At 45.1% G+C, this 15,324-nt stretch overlaps 1 protein-coding gene across 1 annotated transcript in view; it reads right to left on the reverse strand.

Moving 5' to 3' along the window:
• Positions 1 to 15,324, reverse strand: part of CCDC6 (coiled-coil domain containing 6) — a gene marked incomplete at its 5' end in the record, with an annotated part of 47,706 nt that extends 32,382 nt beyond the window's left edge. The window contains one exon of the mRNA XM_021398688.1: positions 15,130 to 15,324. Coding sequence (XP_021254363.1) covers positions 15,130 to 15,324 — 195 coding nt within the window. The remainder of the gene's footprint in view (positions 1 to 15,129) is intronic.

Here is a 15,324-nt window from a genome sequence, read left to right on the forward strand (position 1 = left end):
CAGATGAACGGCCACAACTCAGGCTGATTTAAGCTGCTCGGGAACAGCCCTGATGCCCACGCGATGTAGGACACCAGCGTGCATTCAGGAGGCTGAAAGGAGAAGCTGAACAGGATTATATCTACCTCCGTTATACCAGTGATGCATTTCTCAGCTGAACAAACAGAAAGCACACAAATTTAAGTATGAACTGTAAGTTCCAGATATCCACACATCAAACTAAATACAACGAACATCCATTTAAACTACTTGGTGGTCTGCAACTTCAATATAATCTATGAAGTAAAAAAAAATACGCTACAGTTATGAAACTAGGTATAAAAAGCACATGAGGTGTCACTCTCTTTCTTCTAAAGCTACATACTTTCATTCTGAAACTTTCCCTTTATCTTGTTAATCTCTGGAGATAGTTTGGCTGTAATAAAATCATTCATGTTTGTCTTAATATTGTCTGAAATCTATTAGTCATTTAGCCCACAGTCAAGATGATGTTTTATGGCAGTCAAAAAAACCCACACGTTGTTTCCTGCACAGACCGTTACTGTAATATTTTTCTGAACATATATGCACAGTTTCCATACAAATAATCTGCTTCTTTATTGGGTATTTGCATTAGAAAAGAGACCCTGATAGGATCAGCACAAAAAAAAAAAAAAAAAAGAGCATGGAAATCAGAGACAGTGGGTCAGCGAGGGCACAGAGTTCATGATTTCTCTGTTACTCATATTACACTGAACATCCAAAAACACCACCTGCAATTCACTTCATTCCATATACCACCTCACAAAATAAATTACCAAGACACTGACTGATATAAAATGATAGCATCAGATCAGACAGCCTTTGGAAACCTGAAACGTGCAATCTCCTTCCTGCAGAGATCTGCTGCAGAAACAGCCACATCCACTTGTCTGCTGTGTCTCAAGCTCCAGGTCTGGCTAACTCAGAGGACTGCAAGGACGCACCCAATAGGGGGATATCTGTAATCATTGAGGTCAAGACCATATGTGTCAGAGACAATCATGTTACTTTGAGAAAATCACGAATGAAGAGGGGATTTTAAAAAGTATCTTATGCATATAGAAAGCAGAGAAACCCTTGTGTTTCCTAAGAAGAAAAATTCTGACATTTTGACACCCCGAAGTATGTGACACCCCGATTACTAGTAGAGTTGGGGTGTGACGTGTTGTAAAAAATCTGTCCTTGTGAGTTTACCATCCAATGGACTGTTTTCAAAAGAATGAAGACATATTTCTTTTGAACTGTATGTAGTAACTGAGCATCATATTAGGAAGCCAATCTCATTACAAGCTATTTTTCCACGCATTGCATGCACTATAAACTGTCAAGAGTTTAGGTCTTAATATTTGTACACCCTCAGTTCTTCCTGTAAATGTATCTCGAGCAGGCCAAGTGCACACACCACTAGATTTCCCTCTTTCTGCCTGCTCCCAGCTCCCACAGCAGCTTCTGCTTCTGGTGGGATGCTCTCTTTCTGCATCACCAGGCCAGATTCCAACCGCTACTTTAGTGGCAATATTTTAGGACACAGCAAAACTCTGATTTTCTGATGCTTTAACAAAGCCAAATAACAATGACAGCTGGCTATACTTCCTTCTCTAAATTTCACAAATCTTCCCATTACTGCAAAGCAGGGTAAGGAAAAGCATGTTCAACAACATAATTGAGAGCTACTCCTCAGTGAACACCAATGCCACATTATCAGTGGCCTGAGATGAACGAGACCTTGCATTTTAATTTCAGCTCTCTCTTCAGATGCAATTTCAGGAATACGCATTTCACGGATGGCTCCAGTCAGCCCCATACAGCCTGAGAGCTAGGTGGCAAAGCACCACCCGCCTCCACGAGTGCCTGCAGTAGAGCTGGCACTAAGATTTCAGGGGATCTTGCTGGAGACAGCTTACCAAGCACCGTTCTGGTCTAATTCATCCTTGAAGTTCCCCCAGCTTTAAGGCAAGAGCCACCAGTGCCTCTTTATCACTCATCCACGCAGAGCAGTTTCCACTGCTGTAGCCCGGGGGACAAAATAAGCCTGCAGATGGAGCTGAAGAGCAATTCAACCTGCTGGTGTATGCTTAAGAAACTCAATCTTTGCTACTGAATATAGCCCGAAAGGCTGGGGCAGCTTCAGGAGAGATGATCTCAGCTGTTGCGCACAGTATACTGAGCTAGGGCAGCCTGTCCCGAGGTCCTAAAGAAAGCATGAAAAGGTGAACAGGGTGTGAAGAGCAGTAAGGCACCAGGACATGATTGTAAAAGTATAAAATCATCCCACAAAACAGAATTTAAGTTTCCCATTCGTGCTGTAGCACATACTTCTCCTCTAGCACTGCCAAGTCAAGACACTGCTCTGGCCATGCTCTCTGGCGCTAGTTTAAAATAATACAGAAAACACTTGGTCTACAAATGCAATAATTATCCCAGTGAAACAATGCTGTTCCCTTACAAAAGGAACTTTCACACTGCAGCCCCCTTGGGCTGAAGGGCCTTATCCTACAAGCCCTCCAGCAGCACCTGAAACAAGCACGCTGCATGCAACGTGCCTTTCAGACAAGGAGAAACACAAAGCGCTGCAAACAACATGCAAGGAAAAGGTTGTTCTCAAGGAACAGAAGAAGAATCAGCTCAGAGACGATGGCTCACGCTGTGCAGCTGCTGTGGCTGCTCAGCAGCACACCTTACCCGTGGGGCCTGAGGGACAAGAAAGGCTGCCAAAGCCCTCCTGGGCCACCGCTGGGTACCTCTGCAGCCCTCCAGCTGGCTGCTCCTGTGGGCACAGCCGTGCTCTGCAACTCAAGTTCTGGGTCCGAACTGAGTGTGATTTCCTGCTTTATGTAGGGCAACTCCCCAGATCACTTCCTCACTTTCACTTCTGGCAAAACAGCATTTTTTTATTTTTGTTTTTATTTTCTTTTCTCTTTCTTACCCTTTTAATTTTTTTTCTTCTTCTTTCCTCATCTTTAAGTGAAATGTTCAGGAGTAATGGAGCTATCATGCGTGTTACTTCCAAAACAGACAAGTGGGAGAGGAAATAAATGAATCAGCATCAGACCTCAACCTATCAGCTTCAACTACTCTAAACGTTACCTACCCTGTAACATTAAAGCCGCACACAGAACTGCCTTAAAAACAATTCTTATTACATTTCAGCTATTCAGTAGTGTCCCACTGTAAGAGGGGGAAAAAAAGAGATACACCGCTTTTATAACAGTAATAAAGGAATACCTGTATGATGAGCTATTATTTAAACTGTTAAAATTCAGTTCCCTTTAATCTCCGCTTACTTACAGTAATTCTCTCTCCCCTTCATGCCCTCGCACCCCTTTTGACGAGGCCAGCCAGGTTTTGCAAAACAGTGACCAGATGTTTTCAGCAACACACCACCCAAGCAGCCTCATGAGAAATCTTCTCAAAAACACAGTTATGTTCGAGACATGAGTGCATCCATGCTGTGCTTCGCAAATCTACACAAGAAATAGCTCTTTAAAAGAGCTCTCTAAATCAACTGCCTTCCTAAAGACAGAAGTTCAGTAGTATTCACGCACACTGAATCTCTGAGCATCGCAGTTCATTGTCTGATGGTGTGCAATTCCATCCCACTTCAGATTTGTACTTGCCTAAAACAACTTCCCTCTGCAGGTTGCTGCTGACCCGTGAGGCAGAAAGACACCAAGTGACACAAGAAGGTTATGAAAACAGTTGTTTCATAAACATAGTTACATATAAAATTCATGCACTTGGTTCATGACATAAAATTTATGATATTTAATACAGTGCAATTTAAAAATGCCTTGCTTCAAAGCATTAAAAAAAAATCAGCCTGCTCTCTTCGAGGGAGTTTATTTTATCAAAATACTGGCTTTAAACAGTTAATTAAAAGGCAGCCCTTGGAAAACCTACTGTAATAAGAAAATGTCAAGACAGGGTCCAGAGAGTGTATCAACCTTCAAATAACTTTTACTTAGCAGCTTAACCATGATCATGCACCGTTACGCAAAAGTCTTAACGTAATTAAAGACTACGTGGGCATAAAGCTCCACAAAGGAAAGGCTGCGTGGCTGTACAGGTAAACTTGTATGTCAGTATTTCCTATTTGGAGTGCTTAGGAATAGCACAATTCACCAGATACATATTGACAGCACAAATTTTTTGGTCACTTGGCCACGCCCATGTGGAAGGAGTGTCCAGCCAACTGTCAGGGAGCAGTGTTGGTCTCCAGTACCCAAGACCTGTAACTTGAGCTAACAGAAGCTACAGGCCAAGACAGGAATGACCCAGCAGGAATACTCCCCGTTCTGGGAGCATGAAGCTCTGACTGAAGCTCTGCCTTGACAAAGATAACCAATATGGACAATAAAGTTACACTGTCGAAGCAAACATTGAACCAAAGCTTGAAAACTCTCTATTAAACCTTTACTGATGACTGAAAGGTTTTGGCTTTACTCTTGGACATCCACCAGTCCTGCCATTTCATCAGTGAAATTGTTGGCAATCTTGTGTGGTAAAGAGCTTTCTAGTTAATCAATAGGTGTAAAGCAAATAGGCTACAGAAGCACGTGGAACAGGTTTTGCTTTTGTTCAGTCTCAGTACAAAAGCTGCTGAAAAATGAAATAAGGTACACAGATCACCAGCTAGAATTGCAGTTGTACATTCAGTCTGCCTGAGTTTTTGAACATGCAGCCTTCTGGATGCTGAAATGATGAAACGGTGGAAAAAAGATCCAATTGCATATAGCTAATGTTGTAGCAGAGATGGTTGGTTTTGTTTGTTTGTTTAAACTTATTTTCCATAGCCTGCATCATCATTAGAACTATCATCCTTCAGAAATATTGTGATTTTATGTTTGATTTGCACCTACAATACCCCAGTAAATGCAACCTGGTCGTGTCAGGCTGCTCAGAAAGCAAAAAAAAAAAAAACCAAAAAAAAAAACTAACCAACACACCAGCTAAAATCCCAGCAACACCAGCACTGGGTAGGACAACTTGGAAGAAATGTAACCCTGCTGCAGATTGGTCCGACTGCTCTGTAACACGAGATGTCTAGTGCACAAAAATATAACTAACACTGCTTCTTAAACTAGTATCTTGTAAGTGCTTCTTTGCCACTTTTTCCACTACTGCGAAATCACCATTTATCTTTGATGCAGACAAGTATTAATTACAAAATATACTGCATTAGTCTGACCAATTGGAAAACTCCTTATTGCTCGCTCCCAAAGCTGGAGTGGAAGAAAAAAAAACACAAAGGATTCAGAAGAATAAAAAAGAAAGAAAGAAAACAAACAGAATAACTACTAGGTGACCAATTTACTAAGCAGCTTCTTTTCACCGAGGTATGTAGGCCTGTGCCATCAGGCACCAATCCACGTCTTAAAACAACAAACTTCTGCACAAAGTGCAAGCGCAGCACGCTTTTGTTAGAAGCTGCCATGGCTGCTACTCTCTTTGGAGGCACAGGAGTGCAAACAGAGAGGAAAGGCTGAGCAGCCAGCCCCTCTAAATCATCATCTCTGAGAATCCTACTTCACTTCCCGTAGCTCTGAGAAGTCAGGGCAAGGATGTGGATATAGAACAGTTGGTCTTCTTCACTAGAGTAGATAACAGCCGAAGCATGATCCTGTCCCACCCCAGTTCTCTAGGCAGAACACGCATTGCTACCGCACAGCATCCCCCATGCAGTGCCTCCACCATTTTCTTAAAACCTCTGTTGTTGGCTTCTTGGTTTTGCTTTTCATAATGCCTAGTTTCAATACAACGTACATAGTCACTAGGGATGGCCACGTTGGTCCCCACACTAGCAAGGGGTGCCCAGTCACTCAACACAACTAGCCTCCGAAGAGCGCTCCTTTTCAAATCCCCCCTTATTTCCTCATGCACACACTGGCTTTCTAGAAAAGCCATCCTGTTACTGTTAATCACACCTTGTTCCAAACCTGTACATTTACAAAGCTTGCAGCATATCATCCATCCCACTGTTAACACATACTAGCTCTAATTCCAACACAACAAACATGTGTTCCTATTTATCCCTCTCCGCAGAACTCAGCGAATTCAGGGTTTTTTTTCCTGTATAGTTTGGGTCTCTTACACTGCATACACCACAATATATCAAAGTGCAATCACTTTTCAGGCTTTCAAGACAAGAAACAAGTCTATTACACAGTGCAGGAGAAGGCATCGAGGAAAATGAAACATCCACATCCTCTGCTCTGCCTGCCTACGAGCAGAGGTTTGCAGGATGTGGGAGAATGCGAGCATCCTTGAGAATTCAACCCATAAAGAACTGAAAAAGCACATCTAACACAAAGAAATAACCATATACATTTTTCAGGAAATACCTACCCACCTTTCCATCCACAGGACAGGAACTCTCAGTTAAATGCCTCAATTTTGAAAGAAAAGGGAGGTTATCACAGATCTTCTTGATTCAGCCAGCACCTCAGGGTCTATGAGGGCATTGCTTTTACCTAACGAGAGGATTACTCACAAAGCTAGCTGTAGAATACTCCCACTCATCATTTGTCGCAGATGTGAAAAATACATACTGTTGGAAGCTCTTGGAAAAGCACTGATAAAAAAACTGGATTTTGCAAAAGTCACGGAGTACACTTAGCAAAAGTCATAGTAACTGCTTTTGCTGTTTATTTGGAGTAAAGGAAAACAAAGTGGCAATCCCTCCACTACAAACAAAAACAAAGCCCTTCCCACACCTGCTGAAAGTAGAAATTGAACTCTAAGGGACAGGAAGAAACATAACTTGGTGTAAGAGGCCGTTAAACATCATGTCTTTATCATGTCTGACTGGATAAGAATCATTTATATTTTTATTCAAAACTGAACTGTATCATTGTGGGAATTTTTTTTTTTTAATCTTTGTAGTAGGACTTTTAAATATCATAGAATCGCTAAGGTTGGAAAAGACCTTTAGCTTGATAGCAATCAGTGGAAACATCACATTCTGAAGCAGTTTAGAGAATTAAAATATCTGGCCAAAACTCAGAGACAGCTGAAACCCCGTGAGGAAACTGATCTACAGCATAGCTGGGGAGATGCACATCTAGCTCCTAAAGCTTACCCCAGCCCCAAAAGCAAATCACGTTAACAAGGCCTTATGCCAAGAGTTTCTCCCTCAGTTGGAGCACCAGCTGCTTAGCTGAAGGAATGCCCTCTTTCCAGTCAGTGGGAGCAACAGAAGACAAAGATGCAGATGAGTCTTGGGAACTGCCAGGACTGTCACTATAGGTAACAGCCTACAATTTTAACAGGAAAGTTGAAAAAGTTACAGGCACGAATGTCACAATTAAACATTGATACAATGTTTCTGCAAATAAATTGTTTAAACTTTAATCAAGGCGTCCTTACAACCCCCAGTTGTGAGATCTGCACATCACTCACTTGTGCTAGAGCCTTTCTGACTTAGACATTTGCCTGTTTACTTTGGAGTAGTGTACCTCAACAGTTTTGCCTTCATTTTTACATCCCATGTATTCAAATAGGACCACAACGGTCCCCCTCATGAGAGCTAGGATACGCGCCGTCAGTCAGATGGCACAACTTGACTAAAGAAGTGGAACTCGAGGCCTTGCTTTGTTGATGACCCCCGGCTGCTGTTCTGGAAGCAATAGATCACAGTAGTATTTTCTCTTCCTGATCCACAGGAACTTGTTTTGTATTTTATTTTCTGCCTCTCTTCTAGAACATGTCTTTGTCTCATCCACTCCTTCTGTTCAGATATGAAAACCTGTACACGATGCAGTTTGTACATTTTGTCCCTATCATTCTCCTCCTCCAGCTTTATTTTTTTTTTTTTTAAGAGTAAGACAAAAAAGGATTCACCCCTTGCTCTGCTGCTAAATTCAGTATCTTCCTCCTACCCCCAAGCATAAAAAAGAGCAGCAAACAACTGTTTCTCTCTGCTGCTCTTAGCAGGCTATGCTGCAATGCATCAGATGCCTACTGCTGACAAATTTTGTTCCTTTAGAGGAACACTTTCTTCTTATTGCACATTTCAAGAATGGTTTGTGAAAAATTAGCACTATGTCCCTCTGTGGGGTCTCATACACCGAGCTCACTGACTAGCCCTGTTTGCAGCAGCACAGAGTCACCATTGCAAGTGTTCTGTGCTCTTAGAGTTTTGACCTGAAATTCCACCCAAGCAAAACCTTATGAGATGCAGCGTGATGACAAAATCTTTGGTTGAAATCATTAGCAGCTGTGTAAGCCTGCTTAAGACACCTGTGTTGCACACAGCAGTACTATTTCCTCATGTACTACAAGGAGTTTTAGCATTAACAGCCTGTAGATGAAAATATGCCCCCCGCGCACCAATGCTGGGGAGCGAGTGGTTAGGAACTAACTCCAATATTAATCAAAGTCAATATCAGCAGTAGGAGGAAACAATCAATGCGACAAGTAAAATGAACTAACAAGTCAAGGAAAACCAAAGGCCAACTCACTACTCTAAAAGAAAGACTTAAAAGTCAGATTTCCTTCATCCTTTGAAATCAACAATACAAATCAAACTCTATTACACTCAAAACCACAACTAAAACGAAGTACAGAACTTCCAGGATTTGAAAATTACTCCAAAGTTTTGTCCATACCAGCTTTTCACAACTGGGATCAGCAGAAGGGCTAGAACCTGGAGAAAAGGCCAAAGTTTTACCCTACCATTCAAAGCAATGGGTGTGTAGCATTACAGAGATATTTGCTTCCAGTGAAAGCAGACCTGTTAGGCGTACACTGCAGAAGAAACTAGAACAACTCTCTCCTTCAAAATGTTTAAGTCCCCGGAGATACACTAAGAAAGAAGGGCCCTGAGTCTCAGTAAATGTTCAAACCTGACAATAAGTTGTATTCTGAAAAACTCGTTACAAACTGTCTGGCACAGGACTCAGTACAACTTTGATGAGAAGGTTCATTTAAGAGAAAAAGACTGCACGTGCACAACAGGACGCCGACAGAAACAAGGACTCTGCATTATTAGAAATTCCCAAACGTCCTCTGAAATCACAGTTCTCACTTTGCTTCCATCCCAAAGTAATTCAAAGCAATATACCAACATTACTGTTGATTGAAGACGTTCCACCATTACTCAGTAACACCAATAAAGTAACGGGTAAAGAAGCGGAGCTGTTGTGCAACCTTTCTAGGCAAGCAAGACATAGATGGTTATCAGAGTTTGGTATCAACCCAGTGGCAATACTGAAAACAAACTCATTTACTGTAAAAAGGACAGACACGTTAAGAGAGCTCTTCGGCGTGCTTTTATAGGGAACAAGTTCTGGCAGATAAGCACAGATTCATCTTTCAGCCAAAGCCTATTTGTAATGAAGATTACTGCAAAGGCGTAGGACATGTACATGGTGCCCATAAGACTGTATTTAAAATAGCAATACAATAATCAAAGTACAGGCAAAATTCCAAAGTGGCTCACAGATCCTAAAAACACTTGTCGGTGGGAAATGTCTAATGCAATTTCACACCAACATGTACTAAGCACGATGCTAATCAAAACATTGACTGTATATCACTCTTCATTAAGTCATTTCTGACAAACTCCAGGATACCAAGACTTAAAAAAAAAAAAAAAAAAAAGACTCTACCAACCCCACAAATGAAGGGATTCTCCTCAGAGAATGGATATGGAGAGAAGGGAGCACTGCAGCACAGGTACTGCTCCTGCACAAGGTCCTCGAGGCTCCAGCAGAGGAGCTCACCTCCATCACTGTAAGCAGCATTGGTGAAACCGATACAGGGGAAACAAATGTACAGTGCTAGTACCTCTGTGTGAAGAGAAAGAGAGAGTTAACAGAGAGCCTCACAAAACTGAAGAACGGAGGACAACATTCTTCTTGAGACCGTGGCACCGCAGTTATCAGCGCCAGATCAGGTGGTGCTGCAGCAGTACGAGTCGGGCCTGGAAAAGACACGTGTGCTGCTGCAGTTCTGCCCAGTTAGCTGCAGCACACAACCGTCAGCTCACAGAGGAAGACTGATGATACAAAATGAAAAAAATAAAAGCCGTCAGCTCCCAGTGAAGCTCTCCGAAACACCTGGACAAATTTGGAGCAGGACAGCGTGTTCAGATTAGACGAGCGCATCACACAGCCACATTTTGATCCAGCACGTTAGACTTCCAGCATCTCAGAGCCTGAAAGCTTCTTTCAGTTGTGCCAGCAGCTACGCACAAGGACCAAGCAGCAGCAAATGGTAACACACCTTCCCGCTAGCAGCTTGCCAGCACTGCAGCAAATAGCGTGGCTTTTACCACATTAAGCTAAGGGTCGCAAACAGTAACAAAGTCCATCATGAAGCTTCCTTCTTCCTTTACAGATTTCTGTAGAAGCTCAAGAGAAACTTCTTGAGAAGGAGGCAAACACAACATTCAAATACAAGCCAGTCATTTCCTCTGCCTCTGCTCCTCCTGAAAAACTTTGGAGTTTCATTGCATACCAATTTGCTATTTTGTCTTTACTCCAAAAAGCCAAAAGCCAGAACTGAGCAATGCAGTTGGATTTGAAAGCTGCAAAGGCACTCTTACACCCACAGAAGACACCACAGAACAGCAGAACCCCCTCCTTCACACTTGCAACACCTACTTTAAAACAAAGAGTAAATAACAGACTTTACCGGTACCTCTGCTAAAACATTCATCTCTTCACTTTCTTGGTTTGCTTTGTACCTTTTAACTGCTTTCTTTCATTCTTCCCCCTGCCCTTAGCTGAGTACCTTTCAAGGGTTCATGTTTAGACGCAGCCTGTTCTGCTTTTGCTCCTACCATTCATATTCCGTACCGAAAAAGCATTCTGCTTTGAAACACAGGTTTGAACTGCAGGAAAGGAAAAAGGACTCTTTGCAGAGGATTTTCACCAACATAGCACAGATGAACTTCCCAATCTACCTATCCAGGCTGACATTTTCCACAAAGAACCACAGCAGCAGATCACAAACGCACACACATCCCACCACATACTTCCTTGAGAACAAAATGCTAAAATCACATTTATTTCCAGCATCTAAATCTGGTTGTTTACTGAGAAAACTGTAACAACTCTGCAATACCACAGAAGATTTTGCCAATCTCTAAGTCACAGAAAGCCTGCTTGTTTGCAGGAGATGTCTGTTACTGGAAGCGACGAATTTCCCCAGAATTTGTGACTTACAGGCAAGGAAATGAGAGCTGAGTAAGCCTTTTTCTTCCACTGTTTGTCCCAGCTAGCAGAAGCCCATCCACGTTGCTTTGCAGAAACGCAATGGAGACCGCGAGGCCAGGAGACGCGGCCACCCTCTGCTAACGCTCAGTAATAAACGAGGTCGCGCTCGGCCCCGAGGTGCGGGTTTAGCTGGAGGGACAAGGGCAGCAGAAGCTCCCAGAAAACCGCTGCTCGCACTTGCGGCACAGCAGCCCCCTGCCTCAACACCTGCACCTCCGAGCGCCAGGGAACTCACAGCAAGACAGCAGGGCACGAGGCAAGCTCACCCAAACAGCACTGACGTGGCACTTACGCCATTAGCGTTTGGGATCACTCTGCTCTGTCTCAACCGATGGTCCTTCGTCTTTCCTTCCCTGCAAAGCAAACTGGGTGGAAGCATGGGAAGCCGTTCTCGGAAAGTCTATGTTACAGCATTAAAACTGCTACATCTGGAACCCTGCAATAAGAACATTTTCAAATCGAGACTACTCAAATATACTACCTTTATATCAGTTAGAAATAAATAAATACTGGAGTAAGGCTTACCACACTTTATTCTTCTGACACTACAGGAGATGCCGGACTACCAGGCCAATTCACGCGAGTGAAATGACCGAACCTAACACCCAAGAGGAAGCATGCATGTACCTGCAGGAATCGGACTGAAACTGGTTTTGTAATGAAAAGCAGCCTGCTTCTATGAGGTCTGTCAAGTAGAAAGAACAACAAAACCAAAACGCTTCGGTATCAATTAAAGACTGCATGACTTTCACTGAAACAACTGTGAGACATCAAGCACTGAAAAGTAAAAATCAAGCAACGCAAAATACAAACCCAAGTTCTTCTGTCTTCAAAAGAAACTTCCCGACCCGGACATGCGTGCAGCCGGCCCCTAGCTGAATCACTGCAGCTCCTGCGGCACGCAGCAGGGCAACCTTTGGGAGAGCACTCCTCCTCCCCCCAGGTTTGCACATGCTCTGCCTTCACCAGACAAGTTGTGCTGTCTCAGACTTAGCCCACCAAGTGTGACATTTCCTCACAGACCTCTCACCAAGAAATAAAGGAAGTGCACACAGGAACTCCACTTCTGGTCGTGTATGTAGCGCTGTAACCAAAAGTAATGACTTCACATCACAAACACATAGCTGCTACGATTTCCATAGGCGCGACTTTTCCCAACCAGAGCACCGTTCCTTCCATTTCCTAAAAAAGACCTTGCAGAAACATATAATGCAATCACACAATTAAAGATTGCTAAATATACGCAAACAAGTGAAGTGAACTCAGCTATTTCTTTTTAATACTTACTCTTGCACTCCAGACAACACTTCAGATCTCCACGCTCTCCTCGCTGAGTGCCTGCCCATGGTCAGTTACCAATAACAGCAGGTCAGATAAAATTATCGTGTGTGTTTATTTAACCTCGTAGCCTTGCACGAGACCAGTAGCGTAGTTCCGTTTGCATTTCAGGCTGCAAAAAGGAGCAGAGCTTGCGCAGCTTTTTGGAAACACGCTTTGTCCAAGCAAGTTTTACAGATCCCAGCATGTTTTTACACATTTTATGAAGTTAGGGAGCATACAAATCCGCCAAGTCAACACCTCTTCTCAATCAGTTTTCCAAGTACAACTACTTAGCACAGGTCCCCTGCGCTGACCACTTATTTTCAACCCTATGACGCAAGGATTAACTACAAATCACAACTATCAGGATACCTACGCAGCAAGCTGCTAAATAATTCCTGAACCATACACGCTCACGCTGACATCAACCATACTACACGCAAACAATGTCACTTTAAAAACATACAGCAGTACAGACACAAGAAGCAGGAAGAAGAAGACTGCTTTCTATCTGGTAAATCTTCAAGGGAAAACATTCAAAACCCGAAAAGAAGTTGGAGGCAACTAATTCAAGCACAGTGTCCTGCAGCACAACTGAATTGAAAGGAAGGGGCGGTGAAAGGTGCATGGATGACGGGCCACGCGGCCAGGAGGGTCACCTCCCCCTACCGCACGCAGCTTGCGCCATTCCACCTGCAGTCCTGGCTACCTGTCGGCTCCACTCGCGCTTCATAGCTCATCCCCAGCAAATGATAAAAATCAAAGCTGATCCGTGAGAGCACAGTGCCTACAGCAGGAAGCGGCTGTGCCGCACAGCCCTGCCCGCGCCGCACGCCAGCCAGGAGCTGGAGCGGGGCCGTGGGAGTGCCTCCGCTACGGCTTGCAGTCACAATGGGGAAAATCAGAAAACTTTACATTGAACGGCATTTCCACGTAAATGGCACACACTTCAGTGTTCCAACAAAGCTCACCTCCGATCACTTTTATATACTCAGAGCAACAGAGAGTATTTTGACTGTAAATGTGTTTCCATTAAGGACTATGCATTGCAGCACAAAGTCTCGGTGGCCTGAAAAAAAAAATTGCTCTGCATTCATTATTTTGCCGAGTGCTGAATTAGAAGTGGTTCGCTCAGTTTAGCATACCAAAGACAAAGTGTCTGCTCAAGTCGCTGGTTTTCTAGGCAGCCTACAGGTTGCTATGAAAGTCTAACACCCAAGAAAGACACAGACGGTTTTAGATTTAAAAAAAATACTCCCTTTTTGCTAATTAAAACCTAAGGTAATCGGTCCCCAGAGAGAGCACAAAAGCAATGTTAATTCCCAGGAACTTGTTTACAAACAGCAGTACACCTACTAGGGGTTCAGACAGATGCCATGTCTTTCTAACAGGCAGAGAGAAAATGTCTGACTGACAAGATGTCTTAGCCCCTTCCAGCACTGAAGGCACTCTGCTGCTACCTAATTAAGTCTCGTTCTCTTCTCGTAAAGTACTAACAAAGCACACGTTTCCCCAGCCGGCACTAAATTTGTCATTCTTGAATAAATTACTTCTGTATTGTGTTTCACGCGCTCTTCCGGCCCACATCCTGCTAGCACTGGATGTGTACTACCAGGAACAGATGAGGGGTCTGCCTGTGGGAGCTCCAGGTCCCTTTTCTTTGCTGGATGTATCACAACTAACAAACCGCCTCTGAAGGGAACGGCTATGAGCTGATCAGTGAAGCATCAGATGGGAATGAGCACTCGCAGGTGGGATCTGGAGTCCTTACTGCATCTCTGCCCGCACCAGCAAGGGCAGCAGGGCAACACAGCGCTGCCGGCACCACCTCCGAGCAGCCCCCCCCCCGCCCCTCGCCGCCTGGTCTGCCTGCACGCAGGCCGTGGCCACTGCAGCACCTAAAGGGGCACTCTGACGGCTGAGATAGCACGGCCCGACCTAAACCCCAAACGCCCTACCGACGGGGAAGGAAACCGCGTCATGTGAAGTATATTTTCATACGTATTTTGCTGAGGACTGACGCCTCAGAGCGCCGCAAAGTGAAGATAAACTCATTTATCCTCTCGGTGCTCGTAAGGGAGTAGTGGAGCTGGGACAGCGCGGTGCGCTCTTGCACTGCCGTTAGTTCTCCTCTCACGCGAGCTCTAGACCATCTTATCAGACAGCACCGACGGCAAGGAGGAGTTCAGGCGATCAGGACACCACCCGCAGCTCGGTCCGCCCCAAGAGGCGGCGGTTCGGAAGCAGCCCCGCTCCGCAGCCCGCTCACAGCCGCACGAAACCCCGCTCCGAGAAACTTCGTGGCAATCCGCGCCCCGTCAGGGCTCCCTCGGGCCCTCGCCGCTCGGGGCGCGCCGTCCCCTCCCAGCCGCGGCCCGCGGGGGGCAGCGCGGGGCCGGGCCCTCAGCCCACGGCCGTGCCGCTGACAGCCGGAGGCCTCTCGGCCCGCGGAGAACCCGCCCCGGCGCGGGGCCCGGCAGGACGCGGGGCAGGCCGAGGCCCGGCCGCGAGGGGATCCCGAGGCCGGCTGCCGCCCCGCCGCCCCCTCCCCGGCGCCGCCCGCACTCACGATGGTGACGCTGGCCTTGCGCAGGTCGCGGTTCTCCTCCTGCAGCGCCTTGCACTTGAGCTTGTAGGTCTCCAGCTCGATCTTCAGCACCTTGTTCTCCTGCTGCAGCGAGGCCAGCCGGTTCGTCAGCTCCTCCAGCCGGAACGGCGAGATCACGATCCCGCCCGCCTTGCCGCCGCCCGCGCTGCCCGAGCC

This window comes from Numida meleagris, chromosome 5, assembly GCF_002078875.1.
Source record: "Numida meleagris isolate 19003 breed g44 Domestic line chromosome 5, NumMel1.0, whole genome shotgun sequence".
Lineage (NCBI taxonomy): Eukaryota > Metazoa > Chordata > Aves > Galliformes > Numididae > Numida > Numida meleagris.